At 39.6% G+C, this 16,753-nt stretch overlaps 1 protein-coding gene across 1 annotated transcript in view; it reads left to right on the plus strand.

Annotated features, from left to right (window-relative positions):
* The first annotated feature begins 2,854 nt into the window (after nucleotides 1–2,854).
* BMAL2 (basic helix-loop-helix ARNT like 2) overlaps nucleotides 2,855–16,753 on the plus strand; it is a 37,162-nt gene continuing 23,263 nt past the window's right edge. The window contains exons 1-4 of the mRNA XM_075728103.1: nucleotides 2,855–2,930; nucleotides 11,366–11,513; nucleotides 12,836–12,871; nucleotides 16,021–16,059. Coding sequence (XP_075584218.1) covers nucleotides 2,870–2,930; nucleotides 11,366–11,513; nucleotides 12,836–12,871; nucleotides 16,021–16,059 — 284 coding nt within the window. The 5' untranslated portion in view covers nucleotides 2,855–2,869. The remainder of the gene's footprint in view (nucleotides 2,931–11,365; nucleotides 11,514–12,835; nucleotides 12,872–16,020; nucleotides 16,060–16,753) is intronic.

Here is a 16,753-nt window from a genome sequence, read left to right on the forward strand (position 1 = left end):
CTTTCCCAAGATAAAATACCAGCTTTCCTACACAGAGAAAACAGACATAGAAACAGCTGTTTTACACATACGAGGTTCTTGTTGAGGTATATCAAGCTATAGCAAGAATCTTTAGTAGGACTTCAAAATTTCTTTAATTTTGAAGGGGGAAAAAAAGCGCTTTTTTTTTTTTTAAGAGAGTCAACAGTAAACAGCTTCTTGTAATTTTATAAATAACCATAATCACCTGTAGCATTACCACCAGTGGTGAGGGGCTTATAAACATTACTACAAGAGTCCCTCTGCACTGTTTCTACAGCTCCAGACTCATTGTTCGGTTGCATGTGACTATCCTCTTGAAGAAAACAGCCTTTCAGAGAACTCTTTCAAGCAATTTATTTCTGCAAGAGCATTTTTATAACCCATAGCTTTGTCTTAACCCTTTGCATGCTTGCAGCTTCCTTGGCCCTGGACAGATAACGGGCATTCACACACATATACTTCCCCTCAGCATAACGTAGTCAATGGTAAAAATACTTATGTAAATAATATTCCTGCTTTTATTAAAAACATGTGAATCTTTTTTGTGTATTTAGTCACACTTCCTTCTGCACTTTTAGCAAAAGATGTTTTTCTTTTTATCTTAAGAGTAATTTTATTATGCCCCCAGACCCAAAAACCAATCAGCTGTCTGCTGCTCAAAGATATAAATTTTAATGACTTAGATATTAACCACTAGAACAGATAATGAAAGAATGTAACATACTTTACAAAGTATTACTCCTACTTTTGTTAGTTCCAAAGGAACCGCCATTACTAATTACAGACAGAAGCCTGAAAGCCCACTGAACGGCACACCTGCAGAAGTAGCTTCCTTCACACAGGTCACCGATCATCTGGATCCAGCCTTACTGGTGAGCGATACCAGCTGTGCTGTACACGCAATTTCCCTCATATCTGAGTCCAACGGGTAGAAGCAGGCGCACGTGCAGCCCATGAAGATGGCACAGATAAGGACGTGTGAGTCCTAGGCAATAGGCTATTCTGCCACACCTTCAACTGGAACTGAGCAAGCACAGGCTACATCAACATTAACAAGCAGGAGAGCACAGTAAGAACGGTTCTGTCAAGTGGAACAGGCATTGCTGAGGTCCCAATGCCCACACCGTACATGCTGTAGAGGTTTCAGTTCAGACTAGCTCTAGTGGGGTCTTGTGGAGTGAATGCCCATTAACAGCCGGAGCACATTAAGCCCTTAGAAGTGCATCTTGAGGTCTCTATGCAAAAGGAATACACTTTGCACACACCCACACTACTCCAGGATGTGAACCAAAGCACAGTGAGGATGACAGGCAGATTTCACTTCAGAAGTGCACTGCTGGTATTAGCAGAAAACGTAGCTACAGTGCCAGCATCTAGTGTAATGCAGGCCCACTAACACAATTTAATATACGGGTAAAAGTTAACCCTATTTTTATGCTACTTTTTACTGATGTGTGTGACTGTTCTGTGCCCTGCTCTGACCACACACTGGACCAGGTGACCCAAAGAGGCCTCTCCCAACCAAAATTATTCCAAGATCCTGATTCTTCCTCAGACAAGGTGTCCTCTGTACAGCACCCTGGAAATCATATAATAGAATCATAGAATTGTTTAGGTTGGAAAAGACCTTTAGGATCATCAAGTCCATCCGTTAACCCAGCACTGCCAAGTCTACCACTAAACCATGTCCCCAAGCACCACATCTAATGTCTTTTAAGTACCTCCAGGGATGCTGACTCAACCACTTCCCTGGGCAGCCTGTTCCACTGCTTGACAACCCTTCCAGTGAAGAAATTTTTCCCAATATCCAATCTAAACCTCCCCTGGTGCAACTTGAAGACATTTTTTCTTCTCCCATCACTTGTTACTTGGAGAAGAGACCAACATCCACCTCACTACAACCTCCTTTCAGGGAGTTGTAGAGTTACAGTTAGGTTACTTAGGTACAGTTCCCTCAGCCGCTCCTCATAAGACCTGTGCTCCAGAGCCTTCACCAGCTTCGTTGCCCTTCTTTGGACGCGCTCCAGCACCTCAATGTCTTTCTTGTAGTGAGGGGCCCAAAACTGAACGCCGTATTCGAGGTGCAGCCTCACCAGTGCCGAGTACAGGGGGATGATCGCTTCCCTGCTCCTGCTGGCCACACTATTCCTGACACAAGCCAGGATGCTGTTGGCCTTCTTGGCCACAACGTAACAGGTACGCAGGCCAAGGCAAAGCAATCCTGGGATCTTTCCCCATAGCGCAAAGGTCAGAAGTGGCCCACACCTACCCTGGCTCTCCAATATGCCAGAAAGGAGCGGAGGCATTTCCACCATATACTCAACGCAGCTGGTGTAGCGTGGCCCATCCAGCTGCCGCACACAACGGCCATGACTGCCCTCGCGGGTCTCGGAGCTCTAGATGAGGGCCGTGCGGCTGGCACCAGCCCTCACCCACTCTTCACTCCCAGCCCTCCTCTCTCTGGGGATGAGGGAAGGGCCCGGCCCGAGGCGCGGCGCGGCGGGAAGGGGCGGGGGGGGCCGCGCCGCCACCGCTGCCCAGCGCCCGTTGGACACCGGCCGCTCCCCGCTCGCGCGCGGCCCGAAATCTCGCGAGAAGCGTCCCGCCGGCCGGGCCGGGGCCGGGGCCGGGCTGGGCTGGGCTGGGCTGGGCCGGGCCGGGGGGATGGCGGCGGTGGGGGCGCTGCTGAGGCGGCGCCGGTGCGGGGGCGGGGGCGGGCGCGGGCTGGCGGGGCGCCTGTGGGCCCTCCCCCGGGCCGGCGGGACGGGCAGTGTCTCCTCACCTTAGTTCGCCTCCTGCATGCCGCCGGTGCCGGGGGCGCTGTGGAGCGGGGCACGGGCCGCCCGCCATGGCCGAGGCAGGAGCGGGAAGCGCCGAGGGGGCCGAGGAGGAGCGGCGGGCCGCTGAAGGTGGGGGCGGGCGCCGGTTCGGGGGGCAGCTGTTGGCGGGCGCCGCCTGGGTGCCCCCCGCCCCGCTGTAACGGCTGCGGGTGGTGGGCTGCACCGTGTGTGCGGGGCGATCGTGGCTACGGGTGGGGCGGGGTGTGTGTCTGTCGGTCTGTGTGTCGGTCTGTGTGTCTGTCTGTCGGTCTGTCTGTCGGTCTCCCTCCGTGATACGGCACGAGCAAGCCCTGCGTGCCTGCCGTTGCGAGGTTGGTGGCCGTGGCGCAGGGGTGCGTGTCTCCAGGCTGTGCGCGGCCGTCCGTGGGGTATTGCCCTTCCTGGGAGGGCACTTCGGTCTAGTCATGTTCCCAGTATCGCTCTCTGGTGGGGTTTGGTTTTTTGGTTTTTTGGGTTTTTTTTTTAATTCACGCTGATGTCTGCACGCACGCTGGCCCGAAGTGTGACCTGGAGGCTGCTAACTCCTTTCTCCCCTTGAAGTTCAGTAAAGGTACAGAAGGGTGGATGCAGCGGCGTTATATTGTGCACTTACAGAGAAATCCCGAGTATAATGTTCACTCTGTGCTTCTGTTTAGTACTGTTACAGATGTGGCATCATACTGATGTGATGTAGACTAAAAATGTTTTTTTAACTTAGTATGTAGTTTACCGTTTCTGATATACGCTTAGCCGTCTTACCTGTACCTAATAGACTAGTATAAATTTTTGTAGGTAAACATAATTTAGTATTTTAGGTCTAGATTTTGTCTTTCGTGTGTGTGTGTGCATGCCTGCGCTTGTATAGTGACCAAGGTTTGACGTTTCTTCCTTGTTCTTAATCGTAAGTTTCTGGTACTAAAACAAGGCTAGTTGTAAACCACCGGCAGCTGTTCGTGCTCCTTCTGCTTTGAAATGAGTACGTTGCTTCCCCTCTCCAAGGAGAAAGCAGTGCTTTGCACGGGGTTTTGAAAAACAGAAGTGAGCAAGTCTCTCCTAAGTCATCATTGCAGTTCTGTTGAGTTAGCACCAATTCTTCTAGGTTTAGTAGCTGTTGTTTTCTAAACATCTGTGGGGTTATGTGTGTTTTGATGTATATGGGGATCCAGTTTGTCTAGAATAATTGTCGTTTTTCCCTCTCTGCTGCTTGATTGTTTAAATACTGGTATAATTCTGTAGCAAGTAATCTAGTGTTTGAAAACAACGTGGGTTTTTTGTAGAGTTTTTGCAGTCTGTTAAATTGTGCTTAAAACAAGGATTTATTGTTTCTATGTCATGCATATACTGTAAGGAAAGGAAATAATCAAAATAAACCCCAAATACGTGGACATCTTCATTTACAAATAGATTTGGGAAAGCAATGAACCATAGGCTTTCATGTTTTATTGTGAAAGAAACCCCCTCCCTGGTTTCTTTTGTTACCCATGTTTATACCTATCCTTCTAATGGATTGAAGAAACAGGTTTTTTCTATTAATTTTTTTTAAAGATAAAAGTATCTTAATTTTTGTGGTATAGGTCCACACTAGGGTTAGCTGCTTAATAGTTTTTTCCACTTGAGTGTACATGTTATTGTTGGTATACTTGCACATTATGAAAAACAAACTCTAAACTGGACAGTTCACATCAACTAAAAATCAAATTCATTACAAGAAGAAATAATTTGGTGGGTGATTGTAGGAAGTGAATCATTGTGAGTACTCTGTTGAAAATTCCATTTGGACTCCAGGGCCAGCTAAAACCATGGAACTTTTGCAGCTGACTTGATGGGGAATCAGCATGTTACAATAATATGAATCAAAAACTTAGAAGAAAGCAGCTACCCCCCATTCCTTTAGCAGCATATGATTAGAGATGTTTGGGGTTTTGTGGTTCCCCCCCCCCCCCCCCCCAGTAATGAACTATGATATACGAGACTCTCGATTTCTATCAGTGACCTGGTTTGGGTCTGAAAGTGACTGGGAAAGCAGGGTAGCCTTTCAAGGGCTTCTGTAGTATCTTTTTATTAGATAGTTACAGTCATACTTTTTAATACAGTAGTAGGTTTGGCCAAGTATTTGGTGTTTGAAATCTATTAAGTAAATGTGTTATTTAATTGGGACGTTGTGTTTCTTGACTGGTTCTCTTCTGAATGGTGAAAATAAGTAAAAATAGATGCAGAAAGTAATCAGTTGCCTATGTTAATGTTTGATTTAAATTTCTATAATTCAGGATATTATACTCTTTCCTTTCATCATTTTGAGATATTAAAAACATATCCAATATTCTTAAGTTAACCTATAAGAGTTTATTCTCTGTATAGTGTTGTTTGTAAGGTGGTTTCATTATTGAAGTCTCTGCATCTTGCTCCTGCATTAGGCATGCTTATAAAATTGGGGGGGGGTGGGGGTGTCACACGACTGTTTCAGTACATTTCTACTGTTTTCACAGCTTAACTCCAATGAAAATTGTTGCCCCAACTTTCAGTGAGAGATACTGGGGGACTATGATCCGGATGCCAGACTTGCTGTAACTAGTCTGAAGATGCTTTTCATGGCTTATTTTAAAGCTTTAAAATAAATAAATAAAAATAATATTTAATGCAACTCTCACCCCTGTTTAGAAAATATGGTTCTTTGTTTTATAGGTGTTCAGATCTGCAGGACCTGTAAAGTGATGCATATCACAGCACCTGTAACTTTCTTCCTCACACAGTACTGTATGTATGTAGGATATAGGTATAGTTTTCTCATTCTCTAATGAAAGTCTGCAGTAAGAATTCATTAAAATAATTTTGGAAAAAACAATTCCATAGTAAAATAAAGCAATTTACATGACATAGAGTTATTTGAAATTATTTGACTCAATAGCTATCCTCTGTGTGTGCTGCATGTATAGATAGATATATCTGTAATTGCTTAGGTAATCAGAGACATATCCTTTAAAAAAAAAAAAAATAGCACGTCAGTTGTGCCAAACTTAAGAATCCAACTTGACGTCTTGTAGTACCTCAGTGTAGAACGTTTAGGTTGCTTGTGTGCCTAGATTTGTGTGGTTGTATATATCTGTTGCTTTGTGTGACTGCACTCCTAAGGACTTTAGACTGAGACCCTGAAATCAAGTAAGTACTCAGAGGCTGTGTGCACATTAGCGTTTTGGTTCAGAGCAATAGCGTTGGTTTTAATTGAATCCCATCATCCCCACTTAACTGCTCAGTGGTTTGGTTTGGAGAGCAGCTTGGGTATAACTGAACTGGACTCCTTTCAGAAGAAACTAACCTAGAATTTTGTCGTAGCAAGGTTAGTGCTACTCCAGGCACATACCAACATACCCCCACTCCAAACATGAGGGACTGAACCAGTGGTTTGTTCTCAGACAGCTTTAAAACGCATGCATTGTAAGGATTTTTGGCCCAGTGAACCAGACTAAATGTGATTTTAGTGTAAGCTCCCCGAACCACTTACAAATTAGAAACGGGCTTCTGTACCAGCTGCTTCTCTCTACTGACATGTTGCTGTTATGCCATTGTATTTACTACTGTAGACACAGCCTAATAGCTTGTGTGAGTAGATTTCAATTTTAATAACTCATCTAGTTAGACTGAAGAACCCTTATGTGCCACTTTAACTAGTCACTTCTAACATAAGTTTGACTTCTTTAAACTTGTCAAAGCTTGAATTTCTAGCTGAAGGGTTTTGTGCATGCCAGGAACATACATTTGGAAAATATACATTTTAATAGTCTGTGGCATCTGTGGTCTTAGAAATGTCAATTGAAAGCAGCTTCTTTCCTTCAGCCAGAAAGTGTTTCAAAATAGGAAGCTGGATTGAAAGTGCCGCCTTATTCTTAGAAAGGTTGTGCCACTGTTACCACATTGTTAAGTTAAGCAGCTGCAGAGCTGCAACATTTCTCCAAGTCTGGTTTGTACATTTATTCTCAGACTATGAAGAGTGCCACCCATAGGTCTTAGAGTTTTTTAAACTGGCTAATGGAGGGCTGGCTGACAGTTTATTTATTTATTTATTAAAACCTACATGACTTGTATTTTTCTGCTGATTTTTTGAGTGTATCTGGATCTTGTATGATTTCCTTTTGATGATTCTAAAAAGTCAAAATAATGTTTTAGTACTAAAGTTACATTTTAGGAAAGCCTGTGAGGAGTAAACCTAGCCAGAAAAGCTAACCTTTCATAGGGGGGTGAGTGGGTCATGGGGTGGTAGTGCATAATTAAGGCAATAATTTTGGAAGACTGTCTTGGGCTTAAACTTGTTGCATGTGACACAAACAGGTGCTGTCTGTGGCTGTTATATTTTAAGAATTGCATGATAGTTCTATAGCCACCTTGGGTAGGATTCATCTCACTTATCTCTAGATGTCTACAGAGTAGATATTCAAGACTGAGCTAGTTACTTTGGTCTTTGCATAATTACTGAATAGAGATAGGCACTCTTGGACTGTATTTCATCTAACCAACTGTAGGAATCTATTTTAGATTGAGATGAATCACCCTAGAAATGTTGTATTTCATCTAGCCAACTGTAGGAATCTATTTTGGGTTGAGATGAATCACCCTAGAAATGTCTTCTTCCCTCCAAGAGGGACTAGAATGGCTAGTTCAGATGTGGCCATCTTTTATTTGTTCAGAAGAATCTCACCTTTTATGGCTGGTGGAGTTTGGCCATAAGCCTTTTCTAATAGATCGTGTTTGTTTAGGAACTGAAAACCTTTAAACTGTTAGTGGAGAAAACAGCTCAGGAATGTGGCATGCGTTTAGAAAATATTATTGTCAGTAATTGGAAAAATGTAGAGTCTCCCAGGCCTTGTTTCTTAATGCATTGCATGTGATTTACACAAAACCTTTGCTGAGCATAGGTACATGGTTGATTTCATATGTCTTTACTTCATATCCCACCCCTAGACAGTAGTTTCATGTAGCTCATTTGCAGTTATTCACTTCCTTCCCAACCCCCTTGGGGACTGTAATTTCGCCCCCCCACCCCATAGAAAAACGTGAGAGGTACTTCAGTAGGTTACGATCTTGTATGTTGATGTGATGAGAACTATATATATTGATAACCATTCCTTAAACACTTTGTTTGCCTGTACTAAAGTTAATGTTAAAATAATAGTTTTTTATTTCTGATACACTTACTGGGAATGAGCTATTTTTCATATGGTGTGTTTGTAATGTTTGGATGGTCTTTGCTTTTTTGCAGAGCAAATTATTACAGTGGGTTTTTTTCAGTATTACTTTCATCTGTCCTGATGTGCATAATATGCTTTTAAAATAATTTTTAATATAGATAAGCATATATGCTTAATACTGAGAGCCAAACATAACTCATAAATAGACATATGTATTTGAGGAACTATTCACTTACCATTAAAATTCAGTTATCAGTGTGCTAGAGCATTAGCAAAACTTTGAATTAAGAGTAATAATTTTTTTTAAAAAGTGTCATTTCTCAGTTGGAGTTTTATTTGATTTGCAAACCAGACTAGTGTAAGTAATAGTCTTTGGGGTGGTAAAACCAAATATCTCTAGTTGAATTAAACTGTTAATAGTAGTTTAAAAATTGACTAATGATTTCAGTTTTCCAGGAAAGTAAACTTGTAATAAAGAATGGTCTTTCTGGATATTATTTTTCATGAAGCAAGAGTGCTATGAAATCGGCAGACATTTAGTTTTGCTTCATATGTTTTTAGGGGTGTTTGTTTTCGATGTTAGTGGTATGAAAATGTTAACGGAAATTGAAAATACAAGAAATTCAACGAGGTGCACAAATGAAGGGTGAGAATCCAGCTTTTTCCTATCATAAAGCGCACCATGGTTATTGGGGTGTATTCTAGCTCATTCTCTTTGTGAACCCAAAGATTCTTAAATCCTTTATCCAGCTCTCCCAAAGTGGTGTAGCCAGAGAAGTAAAGAAATCTTTCATTATAGACTACACGAGGTTAAGACACTCTTCAGGGAGAGCATAAGCACCTTGGAATCACCTAGTATCATAATGATAGCTATTATAAAGCCCTAAGAGATTATTTTAAAGCTCTCTTACTGACTTCTCAAAGCTGACTTAGCTTTATGAACTGTGTCTGTCTGCTTCTTGTTCAGTAGATATTAAAAAGATTTGCTCCTGTCTGTTAAATTCCAAATAATTACTTTTCTACTAAGTTTGGTAGTCCTGAAGGTTTAAATTTATTTCTGTATTTGTTTTCTTTTGCATTGTTTTAGGGTTTTTTTTGGATTTCGTTTGGTTTGGTTTGGGGATTTTTTGAGTCTTATAAAGAATATATGCTGCATGTTGTACATGTCAGGGATCAATACAGATTCTTAACCTTTTATTTTTGTCTAAGATCAACCAGCTATCTTACTGGCATTTAGTTAGATGGCATTTAACATTTGTCACAGTGATAGTATTTAGTATTCAATTTATCACCTAAAAATTGTAGTGTAGAAGTTCTTAATAGGTCATTGTTACTGATAATCTAACCATTTTTTATTTTCTTAGTTAAGAAAAAGAGAAAAGGGTGTTGTTAGGAAATGTAGAGGAGATTAAGTGCAGTATTCAGAATTTGTTGCTTGAGTGTGAGGAAAAAATAGTAATTTTTTTGATAATATGAAAGACAAATTAGAAAACCTGTAAATGATGCATTTTATTTTGGTTCTTTAAAGGGAAGTGGTTTAGAAAGCAGGCTGGCCATCTGTGTGCAAAGGAGTATTTAGGTCAGTGGGTCTGTTCTGTCCTGCTTTGTTCCAGGACGGAAGGATCTGTTGTGCTGAAGGCATTCTTGTCTTTGATACATGTAGGTTTCTGTTCAGTATGTACTCTTTCATGAATATGTGTTTAGTATGATTATACTTCAGTAACTTAATCTAGTAATTATAGGCTGCTATGACCGAAGTGAATTAAAACTACTCTTTATAAATAAAGAGTTCTTTTGGGATTGTGGGGGTTTTTTGTTTGTTTTATAATTGCATGAATTTATAGTAGAAATATAACATGAGACTATTATGAAGTGATGATTAATCATAAAAATATTTCAAACATCTACCATTTGTGCCCTTGTAGTATTTATGTCATTTCTTTTCATATAGTTTTAATATCCCTAACTTGAATGTGTTGTATATTTGAAGTAACCAAATTTTCTTTCTGTTGCAGATGCCCAAAGGCTGTTACTTATTTGTCAATAATTTATTGATTCTTTGGTTTCTACCTCTTTTTTTTGAACTTCCTGTGTGTGACTTAATGAGTTAAAGAGCTTTCTAAAATAAAACAGGGGCTGACTCTGTGTAGTCTGACTTGGTAGAGAGAGGATTAGTGGAAGACCAGGCAAGCTGTTGTTCAAGTATTAGCCTATTTTCATTTAACTCTCCAGAGTCATATTCCAGCAGAAAATGAGAACCTAGAAGGTGTAAGATGTGCTTACACCTAAGAGGAAAAAAACATACACTGCGTATCATTCTTTTTACACATTTTTACCTATCATTTACAGACAGCACAGATGCTAAAAAAAAAAAAAAAAAAAGAAAGCTCACAATAAAGTATCCAGTTTTTCATCCTGCTGGATTTTGAAAGTGCTCATCTTGGTTTTTGCATCCTGCTAAAAGTAGGAGATGCTCACTTTCTTAAATGACCTCTCTCAGTCCCTCATCTGACTCTCATGGAGTGAATTCTTTATTGTTTCTAGATGTATCACATAGGATACTTTCCTCACTAGCACATGAATCCTAAAGGAGTGCCTACCTTTCCTGAAACAGAGTTAATTCTGACTTACCTAAACATCAACTGGGTGATTCTTTTTGATAGCTTTTCATTTAGATAGAAAAAAAGTGTAATAGTGCTTAGATTCCTTGAGACTTTCTTCCTTTCCCAGTAGGTTGCTAGGATTATTTTGGCTTGTGACTCCTCTTCTGTCCCTCCCAGAAACAAAACAGTTTTCAGTGAGAGGAGAATTGTGAAGGGAACTTTGAGGTAGAACTTGACAAGTTTTGAAAACTCTTCCAACTTCAATGACTGACATTATGTGTAACTGTAGATTTTATGTTAGAAACATAGCTATGGCAAACTTTCATTTTTTGGATGTCCGGCTTGTTTAAAAAACAGTTCACTATATATTTTATTTAAGTTTAATTTACTGTTAGTCGCCATATTTTGATCTGCTGGCTAATGCCACATCTTGTGATTTTGCAGGAGGATGTTTGAGGTGCTGGGGAATTTAAGTGTAGTCTGCTAAGACTGCGTAAGGAGGAGAACGGGTGTATTGTATATTGCATTGGTGTGTTGATTGGGTTGATGAGATAGTTACAGGACTGTGGAAAGACAATGTACGCTTTTCTGTACTTAGGTTGTAGCAGTGCAACCTTTATGGTTTTTGTGTCAGAGGCACAGAAGCCACCCACAGACAATTTTTTTTTTCCAAATGAAAATCAGAATGGATACACAATGATATAGCTCTTACTGGACACTGAGCTTTTTTTCTCATTCACAGATAATTTCTCAATAGATGGAAACCCATGCATTGCTTCTGGAGTCCCCAGCCTCATGAACCCAATAACTAAGCCTGCTACCAGCACTTCCTTCAATGCTTCTGTGATTGAGATTCCAAGGAAGCGCAAAGGAAGTGATTCTGATAACCAGTGAGTAAATGAATTCTGTATGTGTCTCAACATAAATTTGAGACATTCATCTGTTACTTATGCAACATGGTAACTGTCTAATCCTCTTCCCTTTATTTATTACCTTTATTTATTACCATTATTTATTACAGTTCCTTCCAAATGCATTCTTTGACAGTCCTGAGTTATTAAAAATAGAAAAAATAATCCTTAAATCTAAGGGATATATGTGGGATTCTATAATGCCATTTTGTGGCCTGAAGTGTCTGGGTAATGTGTCTCTAATGCTGAAATTTCAATGCTAATTTTTTTTTTTCTTTTTTTTCCCTCCTTTGCCTGCTAGTAAAGGCAAGTTCTTCTTGCAGCAAATTGTTATTAAGTTGCTTGAAGTCTCACAAGTGCACACTAGAATATCACCTTAAAGCATAAAACAAGATTACTAGTTAAGCTCTTTGATCTAGAACTGCAGAATCAGAACTGCTTCTTTAGTGACCAGGGCAACCATTTACTTAAATGTCCAGACAGATCTGTGACCTAAAAATGAGGACTGTCCTACAGTAGTACCCAGTCTTTTTAAGTGGGTCATACTTGACTACTGAGATGATACTGTCACTGTTTTCTCCTCTTTTATAACTGCCAAACAGATGCCAGTTAACCAAATAATCATTTACATAGAAAAATATTTTTTTTAAAAGTGATCTGTTCAAAGCTATATTAATCCACCAGAAGTAAGGGACACAAGTCAGCCTGCAGATCTAGCACATTACAAGTACCTCCAAACTAGTGTGGAAAATCCACATTTAAAAAGCGGGGCTGAGGTAGGACATTTACATGTATTTGTGATTATTAAAGCAGTTCTCTTTAATCACTGCTTCTTCCATATATAGTCCATTGATCTACAGAATGTAGCTATACTGTGGATATTGGTACAGTTGTCAACTTGGAGATTCAAGTGTATTTTGTAGCTCACTGAAAACGCCAGAAGTACATTCGTTTCTGAAAAAAAAGTCTCCATTCTTTTTCAGTAGCACTTGTTGATTTTTACCTGTTCAGTAAAAGTGCTGATTCATCAATAGCGTTTCCCTGAAGTTTGGATCTTTCTCTGATTTCATGAAATTTCTGTCACCAAAAAAAAGTCATGTCCAAGTTGAAATACTAATTGAAAAAGTATTGTTTTATAAGAAGTAGTAATTAGTTTCTAAAAACTAATGTTCTTGCTGAAAATAACTAATCAAGTGGGGTTTCCACTAAAATTTTTCTGTGACTTTTTTTCATTGGGTTTATCAAGTCATCTTTTTGTTCTTCAAACTACATTTTGCTTACTTTATTACCTGTTTCTGCAGGGATACAGTTGAAGTTGATGGTGATCCTCAGAAAAGGTACTTTTTATAAATTAATCCATTTCTGTTTTCAGTGCTATAATCATGTCACATTTTCCTGGTTGGCTAGATGAGCTGTGTGGTTTGCCTTAAGGAATGCTTTGTCTAAGGGCAGGTCTTTGTACAGCACAAGGTGATAAACATATAGGTCATTGACAGGATGGATAGGTGCATCCAATGTTAAGGTTTTCTGATATTTCTTTCTAAGAAGACACTTTGACTTGCTTATAACTTTACCAGACTTCTTAGTATTGAAGTTAAGGTACGAATGGGAACAAATGAACAGTAACATTTAAATAAGATGACTAGGGAGGTGAAGGAAAGGTCTCATACTCTTCTAGGACTGGTGCATGTAAACATTTTTGTCTGTCTGTTTTAATCTGGTCAGGTGCTTTGTAAAATAGAACTACCACAACTATATTAAAATAATGCTATTGCAAGGTGACAAACCAGAGTTATGATGGGCTGTGCAGCATAAGTAAACCCTTTGTGTGTATATGTTATGGGATAGTTATTAATTACATGATTACTTTGTTGTGATTTCTTTTTCTGCACCTGCATACCTTACTTAGAAAATACATTTGTTTATATGTAGCTGTGCAGTATTCTTTTTTTATAAAATAGAATAGAATATTTCAGTTGGAAGGGACCTACAATGATCATCTAGTCCAACTGCCTGACTACTTTAGGGCTGACCAAAAGCTAAAGCATGTCGTTAAGGGCATTTTCCAAATGCCTTTTGAACACTGACAGGCTTGGGGCATTGACCACCTCCCCAGGAAGCCTGTTCCAGTGTTTGACCACCATCTCAGTAAAGAAATGTTTCCTAATGTCCAGTCTAAACCTCCCCTGGTGCAGCTTTGAGCCATTCCCACATGTCCTATCACTGGTACCAGGGAGAAGAGATCAGCACCTCCCTCTCCCTCTCCACTTCCCCTCCACAGGAAGCTGTAGAGAGCCATGAGGTCACCCCTCAGCCTCCTTTTCTCCAAACTAGACAAACCCAGAGTTCTTAGCCGCTCCTCATAGGACATTCCTTCCAGCCTTTTCAACAGCTTTGTTGCCCTCCTCCGGATGCATTCAAGGACCTTAACATCATTCTTAAATTGCGGGGCCCAGAACTGCACACAGTACTGAAGGTGAGGCCATAACAACACTGAGTACAGTGGGATGCTCACCTGTTTTGACCAGCTCGTTACGTTGTGTTTGATGCACCCCAGATTGCAGTTTGCCCTCTTGGCTGCCAGGGCACATTGCTGACTCCTGTTGAGCCTGCTGTCAGCCAGCACCCCCAGATCCCTTTCTGCAGGGAAGTCTGTGTTTGGTACATGGCTTATTGGGTAGTATAAAAATCTTTCTTTGGGAATAAAGTATTTGTTTCTTTGTGGATTTTTTCCATGGTGCTCATGACAGAGAAGTGTGAGTAAAAATACTCCTCTTCTGCCTTTAAAACCTCTGCTTCCATTTTAGAAGAAATGGCGAAGTCTGTTTAATAAATCAATTGAGAAATTAGAGGGAAAGGTGGTATTCCTTATTTTTTCCTGATTAATACAGATTCTGTTCTTTCTAGTACCAATTAAGTATACCTACATTATAGCCATGAGGTAGAATTTCACCCTATGTTCACATAGTCAAGGTAGTTTTAATCTAGCTATTTATATCAGTAACAACACAGCTGTTAGGACAGAAGCTATATAAATCCATTGAAGGCTGTGACTGATTGCTTGAGCAGCAAATTTGTTCTACTTTCTTCCCCAAGTGGAGCTCCTGAGGGAGAAGGAGAATTAGTTAATAGGCCACATGCTGCATTGCAGTTGGTCTTGCCCCCCCGTACCTCTTCTCCTCTTGCGGTCAGACAATGGAACTTCTGTTGTTCATATTATATGCACATTTCTGGTAAATGTTTCTTTTAAAATGAAAGAAAAATATTACTTATTGCTAACTCATCTAAATCTGGAACAATTTCACTGAAGAAAAGGCCTAGGGTCTTGTGAGCCTAGGGTTTACCAGACTGTCTAGAAAATTCCTGGGTTCCAGTGAAATCCCAGGTTGAAGAGGTGGATCTCTGAATTGTATGTTAATTTGGCTCTGGCTGCTGGAGTCAGTGCTTAATTACAGGTGGAAGCAGCTTTTGGGGTCTTTCCTAAAGCTGTAATCTCTAACTGTTCTGCTTCCTACTTCCATTTCCTCATAAGAAACAGATGCTGACTGATTGGCCAGTCTCCTTCTAAGCCTTCTGGTACAACATATGTCTCTTCTAAAATGGTTATAGGCTAGCAGGTCTCTCCTCTGGAATGGACATTAGAGTGCTGCGTGAGATGTTTCCACTGCTGAATTAAAAAAAGCCGAAGAACTGCTGTTGAAAGATTAAAAATATTTGTATCAGTTTTTCTTTTAGAGAAAATAGTAGCCCATATTTGTATGGGAACTACCTCTCTGCAAGTACCAAATTGCACGTACTGAATTGGCAAGATACCTATTAGGCCACATTCTGAAATTCTTAATAGATGGTGGTGAAGAATACAGTGACCTTGAGGATGAAAAAAGATCATTGCCCTTGTTTGAATCGTCCTTTATATTTTCCTGCTGCCAAGTATTTGTCATGATACAGACACTATGATTGTCTTTCATTTACAATTTTATTACATAGACTTCCCAGTCAGTGCTGTATGATATGGCAAAATACTTAATTTTTACTTTTTCTGACCATGAGCAATTGAAGTGTATTTTACACCCTGTCTAGGTTAGGGTTGCTTTTTTCATCTTTTGACAATAAGATTTTGGAAATAAAAAAATGAATAGATAATGTCTCTTGTAAATTTTTAAATTTAAAAAATAAAAAAATCAAGGCTGGACGTAAGTTACGTGAATGTTTCATTAGTTTTGTTTTCTCTAGGGTAGAAATAGCCCCGTAATTGTGAAATATCCCCATAATATGTTCACATAACTATGCATATTGGAAGTTATGCTTTGGTCTCTTTCTGTTATGCATCACTTGTTAGATCATTTTTGTATTAGGAATTTTTGTGGGTTTGCTTTTGTTAGAGCCATAGTAAATTTGTAGCATTTTCTGTATCTTTGAATTTGTGGGAGGAAAGAAGTGCCTAGTATTAAATATGCAATGTAAAACTATGTCTTGTTTTCTCTAGGAGTGAAGATGAGGAACATGTTAAAATAAAAGATTTCAGGTACTAATTTATAATAAAGTACATTTTGCTAGTAAATACTAGGATTGACAATAGTAAAATTTGAGTTTGGGGTAATGTTCATTAGAACTGTCAAATATTCAACAGCAAACTTTTCCTTTTTCTACCTAAATGTATAGTAATTTTTAGAGCCTCCTTGAGGATTTTATTTTCTACTAATTTTAATGAAAGTGGTGTTGCAGAATGTCTCAGATGGCTTAACAAAAACCTGAGGTTAAAATTTTTGAGGTGAGAATTAAATGCAGTACGCTCAAGTCGCGTATAAAGGGAGGAGCTGATTCTTAGTCTATATGAATGTGGGAATTGTTTTTTCTAGATTTGTCTACAGTTGGAGGTATTTAAAATTTATCCCACATGAAAATGGATTCAGCTAAAGCATGACAAAGAATTCTTGTTCTGGAACAAGTTTTTGTATAGGGAATTATTCAAGGTGTGCTATTGCACTTTGAATTCACATCTTACCTGAATCCAAATGGAAACTCACATAAAGCACTTGTAAGATTTGAAATGCTGTGTGACTGAATGCAGTCATGATTCATCCAAACAAATACTTTAAACTATAGACAAGCCACTTAATAAAACTATAGCTGCTTTATAAAGTTGTTTTAAAATAAAAGTGTCTTTCATTTGTCAAGTGAGCAGAGATGTCAAAGCAGAAATACATAATCCAATCTGC

The sequence above is a fragment of the Pelecanus crispus genome, chromosome 1 (assembly GCF_030463565.1).
Source record: "Pelecanus crispus isolate bPelCri1 chromosome 1, bPelCri1.pri, whole genome shotgun sequence".
Classification (NCBI taxonomy): domain Eukaryota; kingdom Metazoa; phylum Chordata; class Aves; order Pelecaniformes; family Pelecanidae; genus Pelecanus; species Pelecanus crispus.